We start from the raw sequence: 24,518 nt of genomic DNA on the forward strand, positions 1-24,518 counted from the left end.
TTGGAAGAAAGAGTATGAAAAGTTCTCCTCACACATCAGCAACTGATAACGCAGTAGAATTTTATTTTAATTCCACGGCGCCCTTTGCTAAGTTATCACCTTTCGCCATGTTGTTTACATGGATAACGTAATCTACGCGTATAAAATAGTCTACGTGTAGAATGTAGACTATCGTTGTTTACGCGTAGTACAGAGTTTTATTTCTCCTTTCAGCTTTGTACTTTTGGTACCGCGTGGTGGACCATTTGGCAACCGCCACCTTGAAAATGTACAGGGACCTCGCATTCCAGCTGAAGCAAGCCTTGTATGGAACTAAACTAAACAAGCCAAGGTAGGTCATGCACCTTTCTTCTTTCATCTGTTCACAAGGGTACCGATAGTGGGGTGGGGTGGTTGTGGGTCTTAAGCTCCCCCGAACCACCATTTAAATAATACTGATAGCAATAAAAATTAATTGAAAATTGGTTTTCTTTGTCACCAAAAATGTGTCTTTGACATCACCAACGTCCGCGAATCTCCCTAAGTGACAGATTTATTCTTCATTAAGATAGGTATAAAATAAATTAATATTGAAATATTTACTCTACCTTAGTGGTAACTTCGTCGCCTTGTAATCAAGGGGTTCCGGCTTTGAAACCTGTTGGACTCACATAGTGGATGTAATCCCACTTAAAACTGAAGTCCTAGTCCCGATTAGCTGATCGGGTCATAAAATGAACCTAAAATAAAAACTCACAATTACTAATACATAGTTAATATAAAATACAAAACAATATATTGTAAAAGTGTTTTAGAGTAAACAGTTGCAATCTTTTGCTCTGGCAACTGGTTATTTTTTTTCTTGAAGAAGAACATATTTCGAATCATATTAGGAAGGCTGCACGCCACTATACTATGAAGAAAGGCATCGTTCATCCTCAACGTCGCGATTCGCCACAATGGCAGAAAAGTGATGTGAAATAACTCAAATACAACACAAGAAAACTATTACGAGCTTTTCAATACTCAAAACAATCGTTTGGACCTCGAAAACTCAGTGTATTATGGATTGTATTTTTATTATTTCCGTTTAAAAAACTTTATTTAAGGAGTTGGCACTCCTCGCTGCTGTATTTATTTTATGTACCGGGTGGCCAGAATTAATATTACCCAACTCAGAGCCCTCTGTAGCCTGTTTGAGGCATCGTAGAACTCTGAAAGTTGGTGAATTCACTATACAGACGATGGGGAAGATGATGGCGATTAAAAAAAGTTAAATTTTCCGCCACCAGGTTGAAATGTGGCGCTGTACTTCCATGGTGGGTTGTACAAATAATCACGTTAAGTGATTTAGCTGAGTTATTAATTAGAACATGTGTTAGTGGCTGGAAGTTGCGAAAATAATATCTTGTTTAATGCAAGATTGCAAGGTAAAGGCAAATCCATAACCAATTGGAGCAGTTTACGTCATTATTACAACCCATCATGGAAGTACAGCGCCGCATTTCGACCTGGTGGCGGAAAATTGAACTCTTTTTTATAACTATCCTCTTTCGCATGGTCTTCATAGTGGATTCATCAAATTTCAGAGTTCTACGATGCCTCAAACAGGCTACAGAGGGCTCTGAGTTGGGTAACTTTAATTCTGGCCACCCGGTATTTGTATATTGTACAGCAATCAGAGTGTATCCATTCAATAATCAGGACAATCATTATTAACAAATCTAGGATACAAATCTTTTCTCTATTTCAGGTGGAAAGTTTGCAGCACGATAGTAAACAATAAACTGGGAATGGCGATAAGTAACTACTACGTTCAAGAGCATTTCAGTAAGGATCTCAAGAAGCAGGTAATTACAAAAGAAAAAGTTAATTAGTTTTTCAATAATATCTTGTTTATTACTAGAGTTCCGATTATTGCCCTAAAAACTGAAAATATGACATAAAAAAATATTGGTAAACAAGGAAACATTCTTTAAGCCTTTTAAAAAAAATAAACTACACAATTTGAACCCAGAAGCATTGTTGTATCTTTCCCTCCCAAGCACTCTACTTGTTACTTCGTTCCAAGAACCAATCACGTTACCAGTTTGGTATAAGTGTAGCCATAGCATAGTAAGCGCAGCTACACATTATTAACTACTTCTGACGCTCACTGCACTCTCAGAAGAATTCTTCCAATTGAACAAATATGGAAGTCTCTTTGTTGGCGAGGCGAGAACCATTCGGGAATACTATAGGTCTCGCTCTGATCTGCTATCTCGTGGAGTATTGCTTACAACCACGTGTAACCTTCAACGATCCCAAGTACATACATGGAGACTCATGGTTACTAATTCTACACGTGTGCAGTTGAGATACGTTGAATCACTTGTCGAACTGAGCAGAAGTGTACACATGATTTAATGCTTGGTAGGTGTTAGTTACGTCGCTTTTCTGCTACTTTTGGATAATCGCGAATTTTTGGTAGGAACCACTCCCGTGGGATATGTTAGGAATATTTGTGAAGTGCAAGGGCCATTTACACACACACACACACACACACACGAGAGTAGTTATACGTTTCAATCTTCCATGCGAAATTGCATACAATACAGGGTACTTACTGAATGTAACTAACAAGAGGGAGCTCCACCACATAATTTTGTTTGTTGATTGGCTAAGTGAAACTTTCATTGGCAGATGGATTGGTCCAAGAGGTCCGATTGAATGGCCTTCCAGGTCTCCTGACTGAACACCCCAGATTTTTTTTTCTGTGGGCTTCTTACAAAACTTCAGCACCGTCGACAGCTGTGCTTTTAAGATATACGTTATAATTCCAGATCAACGTGCTGGTGCAGGATCTGAGGCAAGCTTTCAAGTCGCAAGTGAACCAGCTCTCGTGGATGGACAAGGAGACGAAGAAGGTTACCGTAGAGAAAGCGGACGCCATCAAGGAGTTCATTGCCTACCCTGAGTGGATTCTCCAGCCTAAAAAGCTAGACGAGTACTATTACTGGGTAAGCCTCTATCTTGTTCTATTGTCTACAGCAACGCTAGTTGGAATTGTTAGAATTGTAAATGTGGATATTACAAAGCTGTGTTCTAGAGGGAGGAGCAGGATACGGAATAATATGTTTATAATTACCATTATTAAACTTCGTTTTAAATTCAAGTACTTAGAAGTAATACTAACAAATGAAAATTATATTAAAGAGGAAATAAAAAGCAGACTTATTCAGGAAATGCGTGTTATTTTTCTCTTCATAAACTTTTATCTTCTCGTATAATATCTTAGAAAGTAAAAGTTAAAATATACAAAACGGTAATTTTGCCTGTAGTATTGTATGGATGTGAAATTTGGTCCCTTACATTAAAAGAGGAACATAAATTTAGAATATTTGAAAATAAAATCCTTAGGAAAATATTTGGACCTAAAATGGATGAGGAGACAGGTGAGTGGAGAAGGTTACATAATTTAGAACTACATAATTTGTATTCATGTCCAGATATTATTAGAATAACTAAATCAAGAGAACTTAGGTTGGCAGGCCATCTGGCACGAATGGGAGATGAAAGAGGAGTTTACAGGATTCTTGTTGGGAAACCTGATGGTAAGAGACCTGTAGGAAGGTCAATATTAAGATGGGGTGGGGGATAACATTCAGATGGACATAAAGGAAATCGGAAAGTATGGAAAATTGGTTTGATCTTGGATACGGACAGATGGAAGTCTTGTGTTACTGCAGCCATAAACCTTCGGGTTTAGGAAGGCTAAAAGTTGTTCAAAGACAAAAATGGGCCACTTTTAGATGATATTGCATTTATCACTTTGGCATTTCCAGAATTCCTCACGGATTTCATTTAAATTTCTTGATATCCTCAAATTTCTGGAAAGAATAGAGCCCCCTACGCTAGTGTACTGTACAGCTGCAAGTGTGTGAGTTCCTTCCGCTTATCATTTTTCCTTTTGCTTGCACTGATACCACAGTGGCGACGTTTGTTGAATAATGCTCAGATGGGCTAATCGGGACTGGACCTATAGCTTTTACAGTGCAACCTTGATAACTCGAACCTCAAGATATCGAATTCCTTGATAAGTCGATTTTTTTGTAATCCCCTTGAGTTGTATATAACACTCAATACTGATTTTACCTCAACAACTAGAATAAAACCTTGATAAGACGAATTTTTGTACAGTTTATGGAATGCCGTTACAGCTCAGTAACTCGAAGTTAGAGTATGAAAAACCTCTATGAGTGGAAGTTAAATTCTAATCACCTTTATAACTCGAAGTTTTAGTCGCACGGACTTCAATAAGTCGAAGTGTAGGGTGCCTACGTACAATGTCAGGTGATCAACAATCGTGTCGGAACTTGAGGTCAGTAAACTCTAGACCTCTATAACTTAAAGTCGGCGATTTTGGCCCTTAATAAATCGAACCTTGGTAAGTCGAAATCCTTGATACCTCGATTTTTTCTTTTACCCCTCAAGTTCGAGTTATCAATGTTCCACTGTGGTCAAATCCCAACCATTGTGAAACGTCCGTCATCCAGGGATTGACACCGGGACCCCTTGACTACAAGGCAGCGACGTTACTACTACTCTATCCAAGTGTTGTATATCAAACAAGTATGATTAAGAAAACGTCAAATTAAAATGAAAACAATTTACTGACAACAAACCATAATGAACCTATTTTTAATAGGTAAAACTAATAATACGCTTAAACATGTCGCAAAACTCATATTTATATTTTAGAAACAATTTTAAGCAATCATATATTTAATTTTGGGTAGTGGATGGGAAAGGAAATTACAAAAAATATGGCAAAAATATCATAATCCAAACATTATTCATAAGATATTGTAACTACCACAAAATGTGTAACAACCTTTCTTTCAGATGAAACACTACCCTTTAAAATAAGATCTATTTGATTAAAATCGGTTCATTAGTTTCTTAAGTATTCGACTCAAAAAATCTGTTGACCGGCAGTTTTGATGATGTCACGCAATCATTTCTAAGATTGTGTCCCGACTGATTTACAGTATGTGATGTGTAGTTAGCCAACGCTCAAACTTTCGTGCTAGTATCCTGAAGTATTATATAGAGGGCTCGGATAGTTATGCACTAAAAAAAAAAAACGGAAAATATGCACTAAAAAGTGTAAAATATGCACTTTAGAAACCCGTTTAATTTATAAATGCTGTATATTACTGGGTGAGTCTATTAAAAGAGGCCGATGGAAAATGTGCTCCTTGCATGTAGGCAACCCTGGTACACCGCAGAGAAGAAAGGGGTACAGAACAGTCCAGGATATCGGTGCCAAGCAGTTTCGACAACATGACATAGAGGGGGATTGAAAAGAAAGTGTCCAGTAGTGACCTTGAGGAAGGCAGCGTGCAGGTCTGTTGAGTGCAGTTGAGCGGCGAGGAAAGTTGTGTGTTTGGTTGGGTGGGCCAGAATGGTGTTAACGATACAGCAGCGTATCTTTGTTGTCGAGATGTATGCACGCCTCGCTTCTTGGAAACAGTGTGCAGATTTGTTTACGACGGAGTTCGCGGTAAATGAAGTTCCAGCGAAGGCCCCAACCAAATCAGTAATGCAAAAACTGATTGCAAAATGGCGGAAAACCGGATCCGTGCCGAATAGGCCAAAAGTGAGTCCAAAGAATGTCCGCACCGAGGCAAAGGTGGGCGACGCAGCGCAGCTAATGATACGCAGTCCACGAAAATCATCTCGGCGTTTGGCACAACAGTTGCAGGTGACGCAGTCAACCGCTATGTGGATCCTGAAGCAGGACTTGAACTTGCACGCATTCAAAGTTACCGTGATGCATCAGGTGCGGGATGTGGACAAGGCAGCTCGCGTGCAGTTTTGTGAGTGGTTTCTGTCCAATATTGCTCCGGAGGTGCTGCAGGATGGTTACTTGTTCATTTCCGATGAAGAATGGTTCCATCTGTCAGGCTACATAAACTCCCAGAACACGCGACACTGGTCAGGTGACAATTCACACGTGTTCATGGAGGTTCCACTGCACGCCCAGAAACTCGGTGTCTGGTGTGCCGTGTCGTCATGCTGCATCATCCCCGTGTTCTTCCATGAGACTGAACTCGGCTCGTTACATCAGTAACAGATTCAACGTGTTTGTTGAACAACTGACTGAGGATGAGCGAAGGAACGCTTACTTTCAGCAGGATGGAGCCACGGCGCATACAGCATGTGGAACGATCACGCGCATAGAGTCAGTGTTCCCGCCTAATAGCGTCATCATCCGTGGCACGAACCAACCTTGGCCACCTCGTTCTCCAGATTTATCACCCTGTGATTTCTTCTTGTGGGGAGCTCTAAAGGGACAGGTGTATAGCAACAACCCTCACACACTCGAAGAACTCCAGAACAATATTTTCACAGCTATCCAGGCCATCCCGCAGGATGTCCTCGCTCGTGCTTTTGAGAACATGTGGTATCGTCTGCACACGTGCCTCGAGGTCAACGGAGGATACTTCCAGCACCTCCTCTAGGAAGGTTGTTGTCACGCTGTACTGTATTTACAGAAGAGATGTTTCATTCATTTACGTTTATGTCAAGTTGTCTAAACTGCTTGGCACCGATATCCTGGACTGTTCTCTACCCCGCTCTTCTCTTCGGTGTACCAGGGTTGCCTACATGCAAGGAGCACATTTTCCACGGGGCCTCTTTTAACGGACTCACCTGGTACAAACTATGAAAGATCACATGCCAGGCAATGAATATGCATTATTCTGAATGCTCATTCGCTACACAATTTTATATCAATTAATATGGTTCTGCGTTAAATGAAATACAATACATTGCAGATCAAGATCATGATTACATTTGATAACAGCATAATGTCTCAAACTTTCGAACTTGAAACTCCATCTATTCTCAGCTAGAATAGTCTTATATTCAGAAAACACACGTTAAGCTTCGCAAGATACAAGTGGACTGTATTTTAGGGCAACAAAGTCGGACACATCAAGTTCCAGATCATCCATACGATGTCCATTTGTATGCAGAATTTTGCAAACTTTCACCATTGTTGTATACCCACTGTTTTCTTTCAATACTGAATCCAATTTCTATACATACACAGGATCTTCAACCTGAGCGAGGGCCTCTTTAACGTCTTCTATAATTTTGATGCTTGTTTGAAGTTGTAACCCTTTGTTTTCTAATCGACGAATATTTCAGGCAAGAGAAATTAGCTCGGATGTAGGCAAGATCCTCACGAATTCCCTCCGTGGAAATTATTCGCTGGGCCTCCCCGATGCACACTGGGCATCGAGTCTATAAACAACCTGTTGCATCATTTCAAAATTGTCGGCGTAATATGCAGCAGGCTCAATCCACGTGCGCCTTCTAGTAACCACAGGAGATGGTGGAAGTGGCACTTCAACCGCTACTTCCTGGAAAACTCTTACACGGCTAGGTGCTTTGAGAAACACCTTTTTCACATTTGAAATTAGTTCATTGACATTATGAAAGTTTGCTCGAACTAACTCAGTCACACGATGCAGCGCATGTGCAAGACATGTAACATGAATAAGTTTCGGATACAATATTTTAAGACAGGCCATTGCTTTACATATGGAACAGCATCGGTACAAGCAACTAGCACTCGGCCGTAATATGCACATCAACTTATTCTCATATAAATATGCACCTGCATATGAAATATGCATTTTTAGTTAAAAATCCTTAAATATGCATTTGCATATGCAATATTCAAAATGCATAATTATCCGAGCCCTAATTATATATATAAAGTAAGCGTCGTGGCTTTACAGGAACAACTGTCATAGTAAATTTCATGTTTTAACTGCTTTTAAACAGTTACAACGCGATCTACAGTCACGAATTATTTTAGACTTGGTAAGGTTTGGCAACTTCAGGTTGGACCGTTACTGGACTATACCTACAGTAACGCCATGAACATAGTCTAACCTTACCTAGCTTAACCCCGCTTAAGGAAATCCTATGTAACTTAACAGTAACTGAGTTCACCGCAGGCCCGTACCCAGAGGAGGGGTCATGGGGGCCATGGCCCTCCCTGGAGCCATGAAACTTTTAACTGTGAACCTACAAGAAGTTACAAAAATAACAGCGACGATTTTTCAAACTTGTAAAAATTTCAGTTTTGTCCTTGCATAAATGAATGTGTTTGTTGTGTAGAGAGGCAGTCTGCAGAAATTTGCAGTCTGCGATGTTGGGTACATTCAGTCCTCTAACCACTTTAGCTCTTCTGCAGTAAGGCCTCTTAATGCTAAGCCTTGTCTACCCAGACTCGGTGAAAATCTCTCTCTCTCTCTCTCTCTCTCTCTCTCTCTCTTGGTTAAACATAGCCTTTATTGTAATAATAATTGCTAATGCTGCCACGTCCAGGAGAGTGTGACACGAGTCTGGCTTAGATCAGGGTAAAACATGAGATTATCAGAGCAACTAAAACTGATTGATAACTTTTTTTAGAAGGAGAAAGGGAACAAAGGATACAACTTGTTTAACCTACTACGGAAGGTACAATGCACCGTATATTCTTAACTTTCATATTACATTAAATTTATATACAGGATTGTATTTAAAGCTGTCTCTTTGTTTCTTGGTCACATATAACTGTTATCTCTATTAAACATATTTCATCTACTTGAAGGCTTCTTCTTCTTCTTCTTTCTGGACTTCTTCTTCTATTTGGCTAACAAGCTTCTTCTTCCGTCTTCTTTATGGATATGTGAGACTTCTTCTTCTTCTATCAATTAATCGGCTGATTCATCTATTGGTTAAGAGGCTTCTCTTTCTATCAATTGGTTAATATACTTGTTCTTCTACTAGTCGATAGCCTTCTACTAATCAATATACTTATTCTTCTATTCGTTAGTAGACTTCTTCCTCTATTAATGAATAGACTTATTCTTCTATAAACTTCTTCTTCTATTGATCAATATACTTCTTCTTCTATTTGTCAATAGGCTTCTTCTTCTATTAATTAATAGAATTCTTCTTATACTTCTTCAATATGTTTATTTTCACATTGATTACTAGACTTCTTCTTGTATTAGTTGTTATACGAAATTTTCTATTCGTTAATAGACTTCTTCTTCTACTAATCGATAGTCTTCTTCTTCTACTAATCAATATACTTATTCTTCTATTCGTTAGTAGACTTCTTCTTCTACTAATCAATATACTTATTCTTCTATAAACTTCTTCTTCTATTCATCAATACTTCTTCTTCTTCTTCTTTTATTTAATATACTTCTTCTTATGCCTTTCATATATTTATTCTTCTAGTAAATATATATCTCTTATTTACCAAGGCACCTATATCCAAATTCCTTCATTGTATTGATTTCCGTACATGCTACACTTGTCGATCATTTCTTTATCTCGCCTTTATCCATCTCCATTGTTTATCTCAGTTCATAAATTTATGTAAGCACAATTAATTTCAGTTCTTCAAACACTTTTCATTCAATTCGCGTGCGCATTGTTACTATAATCTGCGATCGTAATATTTCTTCCGCGTGCTGCCATCTATGATTTCATATTTCAATCATTGGCCATATGGTTAACATGTGCCGGTACGTAACAATGCGCATAATTTAATCCATAAATATATTATTTTCTAAACATACTGTAGAATGATTGTGGCTGTTCAATGGTTCTGGTATAAGAAAATAAAGGAAATTTGAAAACATTTTTAATTTGCGAAACTCAGAACTATCCGAATACTTCTGACCAGTAACGGTGATTGGTATAATTCCGTTCATAACAATCCGAAACTATTGAAAACTATCATTATATAATCATGAAGAATGAGTTCTGTTGAACAGTTTAATGTATGTTCTAAATCATCTCTAAGGAACTAGAACAATCTTACGGAACTGTCACATGTTTCAGAACTTAAAAGTGTAAAGTACTGTACAATTTAATAACTTCTGGTAACTTTTATAATAAAAAAACATTAACAATAACTTGTGGTGCTGCCATCTATGAATGAAAAATCATACCTTTGCAGTAAAATTGAAGAGGTATAAAAACAAGCAAAGAATGCAAAATATATTCAAAATGCCTTCTTCCTAACGTTGTCATTCTCTAAAAGTTGTATTACTTTTATTCTGGCATAGAAAAAATAGCAAAATTATTTGTATATACTTTTCCTAGGTAGAAGTGGAGGAAGGCAAGTATATGGAAAGCATTATCAAGCTTACGAAGAACTATGTTAAAAAAGAACTTGAAAAACTTCCACTACCAACGGATAAACACAAGTGAGTAAATTCCACAATGTAAATATACTTAGCTATGTAAGTTAGTTTTCATCAAATATCAACAAAGAACAAAAATTATGTAAAATGCTATAACAATCGTAAAGTCAATTCGACTCTATCGATACGATGTACTACAGAAGAAGTTAGTATCCTCAAATCTTTATTTTCAGTGCTGAAGAGAACGTTAGATTTGAGAAATATTTCTAAATCATTTTAAAAGTATTATACTCGTATTTATGGTGTTTCAAGAAACATCTGAAGTAATAATTTACTTACACGGGTGATTTTTTTAAATAAAATATTAGTTGTGTAAATTTGTTTTTTTAAATCTAATCTGCATGTTGTCTTTCTCATGGATATTTTGAAATGTTTATAATTAATTGTACTTCTCGGATGTTAGTTAACATCATAATGTAAAATGTGTTTATGTTAGAATTGAAAATCGATTACAAATTAGAATAAATTTCAAATTTTCAGTTATTCAACGCAACATACATAACATGCCAAAACATACCATTTAAAAAATTATATTATATTGAAATTTTACACTATAATGCATGATAAATGATGTATGCAGTGCCGGATCTACAAACCTTGGTCCCCCCGCAAAGGCCCCCCGCAAAGGCCCCCACAAAGGCCCCTTCTACCTACCTACCATCACACACACGCATTCCTATATATATATATATATATATTACACTATATAATGTATGTGTAATTCTTGATGTCATGTTGACGAAATCACATACAAGGACCTACAGGGTGATTCAAAAGTCCCTTAACACCCTCTATAAAAAGTAAAGGAATTAAGCTGGGTAAAATTGGTCATGATAGAAACAGGTTAGACTAGGGAGAACCACATTGGTGTGTTCCAAGCAGACGTCCGCCATATTGGTGGCCACCATATTGAACTCGATTAAAAAAAATTAAGGGCTTCCCCTATGGCGAAGTGGTAGAGTCGTCGACTTGTAATCAAGGGGTCCCGGGTTCGATGACCGGTGGAGGCATATAGTGGTTCGAATCTCACTTTAAACTGTAGATCCAGTCCCGATTAGCCTTAATGTGCACAAAGTGGACTTAAAACACCAACTCAATCAATCAATCAAAAAATGTAAATGGGAAGGGGGGTGATGTGATATATATGTGACTATGACACTGTTTTCTCACACCTGGAAAATGATACATTTGTTCCAATCATGCAGTCATAACTTTTTCCTGATTAAAGATAGGTTGAGTAAACCTTCACCATTACATTTCTCGTGAAATTGTAGCCTGATTTGATTCTAGTCTGACTGCCAACGGGGGACCCGGAGTGTGTGATCTAAGGTCGGAATTTTTCCGGCTATGTCTACGCATCGAAAATATGTGGGGCCCCTACTCCCACGTACCCTAAATGTGCTTTCATGGCTGTATGCACATGGAACTTTAACTTTACATTTACCTGTGTATAATGTATTCGTTTCTGTACCCCAGATTAACTACGTTTACTGTTTTACATACGCGAACCCTCTACTATGACAATGGCTGAGGGCACCCTAAAAGTTTACTTGTCTCCGGGCACCCCCCGCACTGCGGGGTTTTGCGGCTTGTACCGTGCGTTCATTTCGATCTTCAGCCGAGAGATCGGGAGAAGCGTGGCGGGCGGCGCTGACGGAGATGCCGACATTTGCGGCCTGTAATGCCCGCTTATTTTTATGGACATATGCAGACATTTATATAAATATTGCAAAACGAGCACTAACCTGTGTTATAAGAGTACGGTTTTAATTTTAGTAGCTTAGTGGCTTTATGTGCTGATGATTTTGACACGCACATCTCCTGTGAAACACGGCGTAGAGGTTTGTTTGGAGAACGTTCTAACGCTGCACCAATTTCATCGAGTTTTGCTTCGGTTAGAATCCGTCGTTTTTGCTTAGATGTTTTAAAATTTAACGATCCAGTTTATCGTAATTTAAGGACAAGACGTCTAACCGTATCTCTATGTGGAGGTAAAACGCCTGGGAATTTCTGTACAAATTGCCTACACACGTCTCGACACAAGTCTGTTTTCACGTAAGTGTCATACATAAAAATTCTTTGTTTTAACGTGAACCTTGAGGCTGGCATTCCAATCGTCTCACTGACACAACACACATACACACTGCAATAACACAAACAAGTAACGGCAAGTAACCAAGAATATCACTCTTGCACACAGTACGAAATTAACACGCTCTTGGTTTACATCTGCTCGCCACTATATTCACAGCTCTGTCTTCATCGAGTCGCGAAGGAACAAAAAACTCGAGCTCGGAGATTTCGGATTGCAAGGAAGCTCACAAAAACCATTGACTTTTAACGGTTTCGTCTGCAGCGTAATCTTGATACAGTGTTGCACATTCGAAACCTCCAAACGATCCCAATCGACAAAAACTCTTTCAAGGATATAAACTTAAGCAGGACGTTACTGGTCAAAACTATGATTAAAATGCTTTATTATCTGTGGCTCTTAACATCGTTTCTATAGCGTATTTATTTGTGTACGCCCACCCAGCGTCGAATAACATGGGTACCTGGGGGAAACCCTGGGGGGTAAAGGCGGTCAGGGGCGTGATGCTGATCACATCACCCCCACTCACGACCGGATCAAGAAAGTGTGGGGCGTTACCCCCACACCCCCTATACGCCTTCATGGCGTTGTGCTAAGCACGGGGGAGCACTTTACCTTTTTTATATAAGAGCAGAACTTGGATGAATTACAGAAGAACTTTTGCATGTTATAACACAAGTTAGTGCTCGTTTTGCAATATTTATATAAATGTCTGCATATATCCATAAAAATAAGCGGGCATTACAGTCCGCAAATGTCGGCATCTCCGTCAGCGCCAACCGCCACGCTTCTCCCGATCTCTCGGCTGAAGATCGAAATGAACGCACGGTAGATCCGGCACTGGATGTATGTATGTATGTACGAATGTGTGCGTGCAGGTGTGTGCGTGCGTGCGTGTGTGTGTGTGTGTGTAGCCTATATATATGAGAGAGAGAGAGAGAGAGAGTATGTTATCAGCCACACGGTAGCCTAACGTGTTGTTGACCTTCGTGGCGGAGTGGTTAGCACAGCACGCTGCGAAGCCAGGGGTCCCAGGTTCGAATCCCGTTTAAGACATGGATGTTTGTCGTGTTTGATATGTGAAAACAGAGAAAATGGATGACGGGCAAAACCACAGCTTAAGGGGTTTCCTTTATTATATAGTTATATATAAAAAAAACATGTTGAGTGACCGACTCACAATCTCACCACCGGGTTCGAGTCCCGAACTATTCGTCGGTATTCCTTTGTGAGTTTCCCATTATCAGTTTCATCTAGTCACCATCCATTTTCATCGTCGCGATTATCCTAAAGAAGCACAGAAACGACGTAAAATAAGACGAAATAGTCTAATGCAGTTTAACTTTCTCATTAACAGATGGGAGAGCGACCCGACAGTTGTTAATGCTTTTTATTACTCATCAGCGAATTCTATAAGTGAGTATATTTTTTACTTCAATTATGTATTTATTTGAATTTACCTGAACAAGTTCATTATTACATTGACAAGTATTCAGTAATTTATTGCGAAGTTTGAATAAGCTAGTTTCTAACAATGAGTTAATGCCTTTATTGTTTAATTTATTCATACTGTTCTTGGTTAATGAAAACGTTTAAATAGAAGTTCCTTTCATTATTAATAGCTAATTATTATTATTTAATGGACCTGCAAACACAAATGGGTGATAAAAGCAAAGAAGGGTAACATCTGAACAGACTTAAAATAATGCAAGGGAATGGGTTTGTGTGTGGGGGGGGGGGGCGACTACAGTTACCAGCCTTCGCAGCAGCATTTACTGCTACCGCTATGCGCGGCCTTGCTCCAGAGATATCCGAGGCAGAGTATATGTCTCATGGATGCACAATTCCCAAAATGATTAAGACATCTATATACGTATAACATATGTATAAGAGCCAGAATGGTATATTAGGCTAGACGTTTGACTGTCATGGGATTAAGAGGATGGGGGATTTCAGGAAAAGTTTTTCCCCCCAGTAATATCCTGATTGAGGTTCCTCTGTGGTACACCCAGCCTCTCATGTATGGGTACCTGGGGACAACTCTTAGGGGTCAAAGCGACTGGAGCGTGGTGCTGATCAGATGGCTACAAATGGCAAAAATTGTGAATGTGTGGGACCTATTTCCACATCCCCCATATGTCTTCGTAGAGAGAATATATAGAGACAGGAGCGAATTAGGGTACTGGAAATTCACCCTCTAAACTCCGTCCCGCGCATAACGGTAAAGAAGGGGAGAAAGCGAGTGGGTGGAGCAAAGCAGTACATCCTGCTGCAAACACATTCTGGCTGCAGCTGTGTTTTCCCCTCCCATGCGTTCATTGGCCGAGCCCTCTCGAGTCAGGACTAGTTTTCGTTCGCTTCTTCCACAGACTACTGGGACAGAGTAGAAGAACAGGAATGTCGAATTTATAATCGCTGGACTGTGTAATAGATGACTTGAAGATAATGAAGGTGAAAGAATTGAGTGAGAAAACAAAAGACAGAGGACGATCGAAGTTGATTATTGAGGAGGCTAAGTCTCACCCAAAGCTGTAAAGCCGGGTAGTCTGTAGGCTTGTATTATATACGGATATGCGGCCAAGTTTGTAATATGTGTGTATGCAAGAATGTATATATACGATTTGAATATAATAATTATTTTCTATTATCTAGCATTCCCAGCCGGCATACTTCAACCACCATTCTTTGGTCTAGGTGTACAGTAAGTATTACATTTATGAATTACATATAACATGCATTAATATATGTCTACCCATATTATGCAAGAAGACGTCAAGCAATACAATTCACCTGGGTCATTCCATGCCAAACCATCCAATGGTGGTTGCACGACCATTTTAGAAAAAAATCATTTTTAGTACATAGGTTTGTACATGTTTCTAGATATCAAAACCAATGTTAAAAAAAATATTGTTATTAGTTGTCCTAGGGCCGCCATTTTTCCAACATGGCGCATGGCTCTTTTTGCTCATGTAGCAGTATACAGAAACCTTAATATCTCAAAACCCATTAAAGCTAGAGACCTGAAACAAAATTCATTTTGTAGCTATTGAAGAATACTTCCTATGATATTCAGGTATGATTTGCTTGAAATTGCATCGTAAGTACGAAAAGTATGGTGGAAAATGGGGTAACAATAGTTAAAAAATTGCATTTTTATGCCCGATTTTCTTAATGAAGGGGTTTAGTCTAAGGCTTGATATTTTTTTTCATGTGTAGACCTACCTGCAGAGTGTCTGTAAATAAAATATCAGTGCTTAGAAATGCACCCCTTTTTTACATCATGGGCTCAAACATGGCCATTCATTGAATTTTGACAGTTTTCGGGGTTAAATATCTCAGATGGGTGGGTCCCCTTTAAAAATTATGAAATCTGGCACATAGGAAGCCCTTCATGAGCCTAACTCACAGTAAAAATCTCAACTTTTAGATTCAACTCGTTTTGGTCAATATGAGGTAACATATGTCACCTAATTTCTGACGTTGCAAAGTAAGGTTAAACTATATTCCATACTTAGAATAATGAAGTATTTTCTTTTTTAAATTTGGGTTAAACAAATGCTCAGAAAATATAGTAACATAAGGTTTTAATACTTGACTTACCATAAATTGAAATTACAAGGTATGACAATTGAAAATCTGCGAAATTTCATTTCAAAAGGTTTGATTTATTAGCTACCCATGACCAGTTGGTATTGTCAGCTCCAGTTTCCTATTCATTCTCTTTGTTAAATCAGGTAGGATTCTTTGTTCTGTCACTAAGTTCCTAAGTAAATTATCAGAAACCTTCAGTTCATCACATATTTTTTCTTGACCAAGTGGTAGCAAACAAACTGATGATTCTGACCTTTTCAACATTAGTTTTTTGCTCAATTACATTTTTCTTCTTATAATTTCAATTATATGATTGTACTGGCCATGCAAAGGATTGTCACACTTGCTTCCCTTTTCTTCAGTTTTAATACTTAGTGAAAAGCAACTTTCCAGTTTCCTTTGGACTCCTTGTATGATGTGAATAGTTTTTCGAGCAAAAGCACTTTATTGTTTATCTGAAATCAGCCTCCTCAGTTTTGAAACAGGAGATACATCAAAAACAGAACAGACTTCATGCATTTCCTTTAGTTTTTCTTGGGTTGGTCAAAAACATCATTTCCATTCTGGCATTTAAGTGAGTCACTTTCTCCAGATATGAAAAGTTTACTCCACAACATGCCAGGCATATTGATTTAACTGGTATAAAGCTTACTTACTTGCTTGGCACTTTTTTGCCTTACCACTTTTTCTTTAAGTGGTACTTCTGAAGATCACAACATACACTGCTGTTTGTGAAAATTGCAACACCAAGAAGGATACATGTGATTGGAATGAAATTTATATCACAGATTAGGTACATGCCAATACACAAATGATTAGGATTACAGAACTGTACATGATCTCTGACCTTGAGAATTCAGTATGGTTTGAAGCCCACACATGTTGCAAACAGAGCCTCTACAGGTTGTGGCATGGAATCAAAGAGGGTCTGGATATGTTCCTGGGGAATCTCCTTCCACGCAGTTTGTATGCGAGTCCACAAAGCATCCACATTGGTTGCTGGAGGACCGCCACGAACACATATGCCAGACATGTTCGATGGGCGACATGTCAGGCGAACGTGTTGGCCAGGGAAGCAGTGGTACCCGTCGTTCTTCGAAGACGGCTTGCACATTCCTGTCCACATGTGGTCGGGCATTGTCCTTCTGAAATATGGCATGTGGAGTTGCCTGAAGGAAGGGCAGTACCTCAGGCTCTAAAACCTCCCTCATGCAGAGGTTGCTGTTCAGATTGCCTTCAATACGTAGGAGGCGAGATCGCATGTTGTATCCAATGACACCCCTAACCATCACACTTGGCGTTTGTCCGCTTTGGCGCTCAACAATGCAGGCTGCCAGATTGCGTTCACCACGGTAGCGTATAACACGTATGCGGCCATCACTGTAGGACAAGTAGAAGCAGGACTCGTCTTAAAACACTACATTTTGCCACTCAGCACGCCAACGACGGCGTTCACGTGCCCATTGAAGTCTGAGGCATTCGTGGTTTCTGGACAGTGAAAGCCGACGCAATGGCATGTGTGCCACCAGTCCAGCCTGCAGCAGACGGCGTTGAACCTGGTTGAACCGTCGACGCAGACAGGTCCACAGCCGTTGCAGTGCTCCAACATCGAGCCAACACTGTGGACGAAACTGTACGGTCCGTTACAGACATGCGGACAAGATGGCGGTCATCCCGTGCTGTGGTCACAGCGCGTGGTCCAGTACCTGTCCGTCGCTGCATACAACCCTCTTCTATCCACTGGCTCCACACACGCATCACTGTCGTAGCAGCATGCCCTGTACAAACCGAAATGTCACGGTATGACAAACCCGCTTCCCGGAGACCGATCATTCTGCCCCGTTCGAACTCACTCACATGCTGACATTGCACCCTTTGACGTCGACGAGGCATACCAGCACTTGCTTTCACGTTTCCACTTCGTTTGACGGCTCTTCACTGACTGAGCTTGGCGTAACACTGACCTTTCCGGTCACACAAGAGAGGGCGCTGCTGGGCCTAAATGCACGCCATCTCTCTGCAATCCTAATCACTTATTGCTGGTACACTGTTCTACACATCCTCTGAGTTTGGATTTATTCGGGCCATTCTTTCTAGGTGTTGCAATTTTCACAAACAGCAGTGTACTTTACAATATATATATAAAAAAAACTATTTTCAATGTTATTTGCATATTGTCTCTAAGCCATCAAACCTGTAGTCTTGACCTAAGAAGTGTTTTATCATTTTCACCGAGTTCGTTAAGATTAATTAGGTCTTTGGTAACCTTACCAAAAGTGTATTTATGACAGCCCTCTCCAGTTAAAAATTCTACAGAACACTCCATTTCCAGTCACAATCACAGATAACGGACATTCACAAATCACTACTCTCGGCACATTAGGCAAAGGAAGAATGACAGCAGAGATTGTCCATGCAAAGATCAATTCCAGGCTTGCCTTACACCCTATCAAAACATGTATCTGAATCTTCTTCTGTGCATGACTCACAATTACGTACTTCAACGAATGTCTTTTATTGAGAAAAGAAAAAAGAAAATACGTGGAAAATCAAGGAAACAAAAAATAATATATTCTACCAGCTTTGACACTCCAAAATAAATAGCCTACTTTCAGTGGAGTGCCCAAGGAGGGGTTTGTGGGGGTCATAACCCAATACCTTTGGCCTAGTATTCCATAAACAATTAAGTCAAAGGCAGGATAATGTGGCAAAAACAGGGCTGTATACAAAAAAAGTATATGTAACCCCCCTCCCCTCCCTTTCGAAATTCCTGGGCATGCCGCCTATCTTAAGCTGCATGTACTGCTACATTAAAAAAATGTGGGGGAAGCTCAGTTTTGGAGCTGACAATAGCAACTGGTTCATGGATACCTAATAAATCAAACCTTTTGCAATAAGATTTTGCAGATTTTCAATTGTCATACCTTGTAATTTCAATTTATGGTAAGTCAAGTATTAAAACCTTATGTTACTATATTTTCTGAGCATTTGTTTAACCCAAATTTAAAAATGAAAATACTTCATTATTCTAAGTATGGAATGTAGTTTAACCTTACTTTGCAACGTCAGAAATTAGGTGACATATGTTACCTCATATTGACCAAAACAAGTTGAATCTAAAAGTTGAGATTTTTACTGTGAGTTAGGTTCATGAAGGGCTTCCTATGTGCTAAATTTCAGAATTTTTAAAGGGGACCCATCTGAGATATTTAACCCCGAAAACTGTCAAAATTCAATGAACGGCCATGTTTGAGCCCATGCTGTAGAAAAGGGGTGCATTTCTAAGCACCTGATATTTTATTTACAGACACCCTGTAGGTAGGTCTACACATGAAAAAAAAACATCAAGCCTTAGACTAAACCCCTTCATTACAAAAATCGGGCTTAAAAATGCAATTTTTTAACTATTGTTACCCCATTTTCCACCATAATTTTCGTACTTACGATGCAATTTCAAGCAAAACATACCTGAATACCATAGGAAGTATACTTCATTAGCTACAAAATGAATTTTGTTTCAGGTCTCTAGCTTTAATGGGTTTTGAGATATTAAGGTTTCTGTATACTGCTACATGAGCAAAAAAAGCCATGGCGCCATGTTGGAAAAATGGCTGCCCCAGGAGAACTAAAGAAAATATTTTTTTTGAACATTGGTTTTGATATCTAGAAACATGTACAAACGTAGGGTAAAATCGGGTAGCCCCGGACATCGGGTACCATCGGACAGTGTGAGTTCCGAAACTGCTGTATGAGCTAGCAAAACTGTATCAGCAGAAAAAGAAAGGACTTTGTTCTATCCTGCACGTGCAAGTAGTAGGAGTTGGTCGGTGAATAATAGCGGACGTACTGCAAGCCGCTCTGTTTCTGCGTATGCGGTGTTCGTCCCGAAGTAACTTAAGGAAGGTCATTGCTATTATAAAGGTAAGTAAATGAAACACAAATAGTTGTCAGTGTACTGGTTACGGTTTGAACAAATCGTGTGTGAAACCGCAAGTATATATTTGACGGTGTGTTAGTATGAGGCATGTTATTGTCGAATGGTACGTGTCGGGTAGCGCCGGACAGGCAATTGGAGGGTAACACCGGACAAAATGTAGCCGTTCTTGAAACTGTGTGATAGCGTTCCAGTTCTGCTACTTGTTGACGGACATTGCAGTCATAAGGATTTGAAAATGATCCAATATGCGAGGGATCACAGTATTCATATGCTCAGTACTCCTCCACATACCACGCACAAGACTCGGCCACTTGACAGGTCTTTTACGAAACCGTTTAAAGGAGCAGACAATGAAGTTTGTTCGATGTGGATGCGCAAGAATGCTGGAGTAAAGATAACCGTTTATGATGTAGCACACCTTGTTGCAGAGGCATACCGTAAGGTGTGTCGCATGGACATTGCTCTCGATGGATTTTCGTGCACTGGAATATATCCATTCAACCGTAATATATTCACAGACATTGACTACCTGCCCGCAAACGTGACTCGCGTTGAAAGATGTTACACCCCGCAAACCTGTGAAGACCCAGAACCTTCAACTTCAGCAGCGGTGGAGGCAACGGGGGCTGCTTCTTCTCCGTCGTCTGCAGTGGATCCACGTTCTCTACATGTCACCGAGGAACCTGAATCTCCTCGTCCATCAACTAGCAAAGGGCTCTCCATTATTGAAAAGTTATCACCATTACCAGAAAATCGTAAGGGACGTTTAGCGTCACGAACAAGAAGAACTGCAGTGAGTGAGATACTAACATCTTCACCATATAAGAAGCAACTTGAAAGAAAGGAGACCTCAACACATGTACTAGCAAAGAAAGGACGCAAGAAGCTAATGGGCCACGATCAGCTTGCTTGTGACAATAACAAAGAGGACATACGACCAGACGAAAAGGAAAGCACAACTGAATGCATCATTTGCGGTGAAACGTTCAATGAAGGCTGGATTCAGTGTCAATCCTGCGATGGCTGGGCCCATGACAACTGCACCGATATCGAATCAACTGATATCCATTACACATGTGATCACTGTAAACTTCCTGGGTAGGTGTTCTTATTGTTCCTTCCAAGTGTAGAATATGATTTTTTTCAATTATCTTAAGTGTCCGGTGGTACCCGCCAATATGTGAAAATATGTAAAATGTAGCGATCTGTATTGTCATTTGTTTATGTACTTCTTTTTGCATTTCTTTCGATAACTTTGCTTTGTCAATAAGATCACATTCCAAATAAATATTTCATGCTTGTTTTAAAACAATTTTGCATCTTCTTACCAAGAAGCACATCACTGTGTGAACATGTCCGGGGCTACCCCATTTTCCCCTATGTACTAAAATAAAATTTTTCTAAAATTTTGACATGGAATGACCCATCTTGCAAATAGCACATGTGTAATATATATAATAATATAGAATAACACGAATATGATATAGACGTTCTGAAAACGGGGTCGTAAATTTACTAGAAATTATTACATTTAAACTTTAAGTACTAGTTAATCTTATAAGTATAATAAAAGACAAGCAAGCAAGAGAGAGCTGAATACAGGTGAACGTGATGACCTAGAAGAGAAAATGATAGAAGAGTTTTCTGCAGGTTCTGTGCTCCATCTAGGAGCAAAAGGAAGAATAATATTATTGTAGCTGGGTTGCATCTGAAAAAAATATGAAATTGTGTTGTTTTTTTATTTCTAGGCGATATAACGATGGAAAATATTGTTCACTTACAAGAACTGCGTTTTGAAATATAATTAATCTCACTAATTCTTATTTTATATAGATATATAGATAAGTTATCATATAATTAAGTATTTGACTGTAACTTAGTCAACCCTTCGTACAAAAGTCCTCTGTTACATTAAACCAGAATACATATTTTCAGATAAAACCTGGTCGTTTATGGAATCTAACGAGTTGTTATTGAACAAAGAATGTAATAATTTGCCACAATTCTCGTAGGATCAAATGCGAGAATTCTTGATGTGTAGTCATATCATTCGTGGCTCATGTGCGCCATAAAACATGTTTTCTGTCTTTTCAGATACCTGAATTACGGCGCAGTAGGTTCTGTGATAGGGCATGAGATCACACACGGCTTCGATGACGAAGGTACGTATCACAATGCATGTTGAAATCTGTTTTCGTGACTGAGATGAATTTCCTGTTCGAGGAAAATAAAGAGGATTGATTTTATCCTGATGTCATCAAGTTTCCCTATTCGCGTAAAGTTCTATCCGAATTTCTTTGCAAATAGGGACATTTTTCTTCGTATGGCAACACTGGTACTAGTAAATATGGTGTACAGTCACTTCAGTGTCGAAGCTCGAAAACTGAAGCGAGACAATGCTTTTTGATTAGCTGGATAAAACCCTGCAATCCCGTAAAACCTGGACTGCAATACCGAACCTGAATAATAACTTTTGAAAACATGACACGCTTCGAGTGCTACGCTAACTATACATTCCTGTTCTTTTACAGGTAGACAATACGATAAAGACGGCAACGCGAGGCAATGGTGGACAAACCATACTCTACAAAATTATGAGGAAAGAGCGAAATGCTTCATAAAGCAGTACGGCGACTTCAAAATCGACAATTTAGACGGAAATTACTCTGTAAGTATTACGATCATCCATACCTATTAATGTTTTCCCTGTTGATTGTTGAGAATTTTATATTTTTTTATTCCCCTCACAGTTTCTGGTAATGAAGGAGTACCGGGTTGGTCTCTTGATACGAATCCTGCACTTGTCTTACAGGCACTAATAGTTCTTCACTGTGATTCCCATTCCCTATACCAGAGGTCACGGGTTCGAATCCAGGCCTGCATGGGTGTTCTTTGTGAGTGTTCCTTCATCAATTTCGTCATATCATCACTCATCCTCATCATCCATAAACACAGATCATTGTGCAGATGATTCAGCCTCGGTTATAAAGTACGAAGTCGACTAAGGCGAGACATTAATACCATACTGGTCATGTATAAAATATGGTTCTTAGAATTAAGACTTTTCACTTTTCGTAAAAAACCCTTTTATGATTGAATAAATGTATGATAGACTATACAGAGTGACCATAAAGACTGAAATGGAAGAAAGATCACATTTCCTCAATGCCAAACGTGCTCCGCATGTGTGCCACCATTTTCAAGACGCTTCCTCAAACGTTTCAACATGTTCCTTGAAGATCGAGAGCAGCTGTTGCTGTGCTTATCCTTTCCCAGAGATAATCCAGTTTCTGGACTTTCACACCACACGCCTCAGCTTTCAAGATTCCACTTATGCAAGAGTAAATGAGGTTGAGGTCAGGTGACCATTCAAACCAATTCCTACAGGCAAGACTTTATCACCACCCTGTACAGTGGCGGAGATTGGGTTCCAAAACCGGGGGGCAAGGTGCCAAAACTGGAGGGGCAAAGACAGTATGTTCCCTTTGTATAAGATTAGCATAGTAAGGGACAAAAGTGGCGAAAAGTGTGTGTGGGGGGGGACATCGCCGACACTGCCCCCTATATGTGTCTTCGGCACCAATTAAATAAAAAAAGGAAAGGAAGCTTCACTAGATGTACATGAATTGTGGTTTATTTTCTTTAGATTAATGGCATCAACACCCAAGGGGAGAATATTGCAGACAATGGAGGCATACGAGAGTCGATCAAAGCGTACCAGCTTTTCGTCGGGCGAAACGGGCCTGAACCGAAGCTCCCTGGGTTGGAGAGTTTTACGCACGAGCAGCTCTTTTTCCTCGCCTTTGCACACGTAAGTTTAGTGTTAATAGAATTACTTTCAAATTGTAGTGTGTCATCCGTAATGCAAATTCTATCACAACTGTTTCGTCTCACCAAATATGTTCATTCTAGCACATTATTCAGGGAGGTTCGTGAGGAGGGCTGTAATTAGTTTACATGTACATCTTAAGATGGTTTTATCGACATGAGTAGTGATTAGATCCCATTTGTTTCAGTGTTAGTCTTTCAATTTCGGAATCTTGAATGTACACCGTGTCCCAAAAGGTACTTTGCAACTTCGAAGTCACACAGTACAACTTGTAATTGACATAGAGGAATATACTTTGTTGTAGGCGATTCACCAACGCCTGAAGTTTCTATTTGTCAGGTACTATATAAGATGGTGCACCATCACACTGGGCCTTAGACGTGAGAGATGTCCTGGACAGGACATTTCCAGCAGGTTGGATTGGAAGAGATGGCCCATTTGCCTGGCCTCCTAGGTCCCCTGACATTACACCCCTGGACTTTTGTGAGGCTATGTCAAAGACACAGTGTACATCACCCCTGTCATTGATCTTGATGATTTGAAGGCTACAGTTGACAGGGATATGCTAGAGGGGGCATGAACAGAGTTTGAATTTCGATTAGATGTTGTATGCGCCATCAGAGGTGCGCTTGTTGAAGTGGACTAATACACAATAAAACTTCATGCTTTGGCAAATCAAATGGGACATGGTAAGGTACCTTTAGGGACACCCTGTACTTTCATAAAGTTGAATGTCTGTCTGTGCAGGTATGAATCTCATAACATGAGTCTTGAAAGGTATTCTAGGGGATAATATGTCCGGTCACTGTCTGGTAGAAAATT

The 24,518-nt window shown here is 39.5% G+C and overlaps 1 protein-coding gene across 3 annotated transcripts in view; it reads left to right on the top strand.

Annotated features, from left to right (window-relative positions):
- LOC145978620 (neprilysin-like) overlaps positions 1-24,518 on the top strand; it is a 128,950-nt gene that overhangs the window by 86,223 nt on the left and 18,209 nt on the right. For all 3 annotated transcript variants that reach the window (XM_083111352.1, XM_083111350.1, XM_083111351.1), the window contains 9 exons: positions 214-331; positions 1,733-1,829; positions 2,802-2,978; positions 10,144-10,247; positions 13,694-13,752; positions 14,989-15,037; positions 21,962-22,029; positions 22,399-22,535; positions 23,514-23,678. In XM_083111352.1, coding sequence (XP_082967478.1) covers positions 214-331; positions 1,733-1,829; positions 2,802-2,978; positions 10,144-10,247; positions 13,694-13,752; positions 14,989-15,037; positions 21,962-22,029; positions 22,399-22,535; positions 23,514-23,678 — 974 coding nt within the window. The remainder of the gene's footprint in view (positions 1-213; positions 332-1,732; positions 1,830-2,801; positions 2,979-10,143; positions 10,248-13,693; positions 13,753-14,988; positions 15,038-21,961; positions 22,030-22,398; positions 22,536-23,513; positions 23,679-24,518) is intronic.

Source organism: Lepisma saccharinum, chromosome 25 (genome assembly GCF_977018435.1).
Source record: "Lepisma saccharinum chromosome 25, izLepSacc3.1, whole genome shotgun sequence".
Taxonomy (NCBI): domain Eukaryota; kingdom Metazoa; phylum Arthropoda; class Insecta; order Zygentoma; family Lepismatidae; genus Lepisma; species Lepisma saccharinum.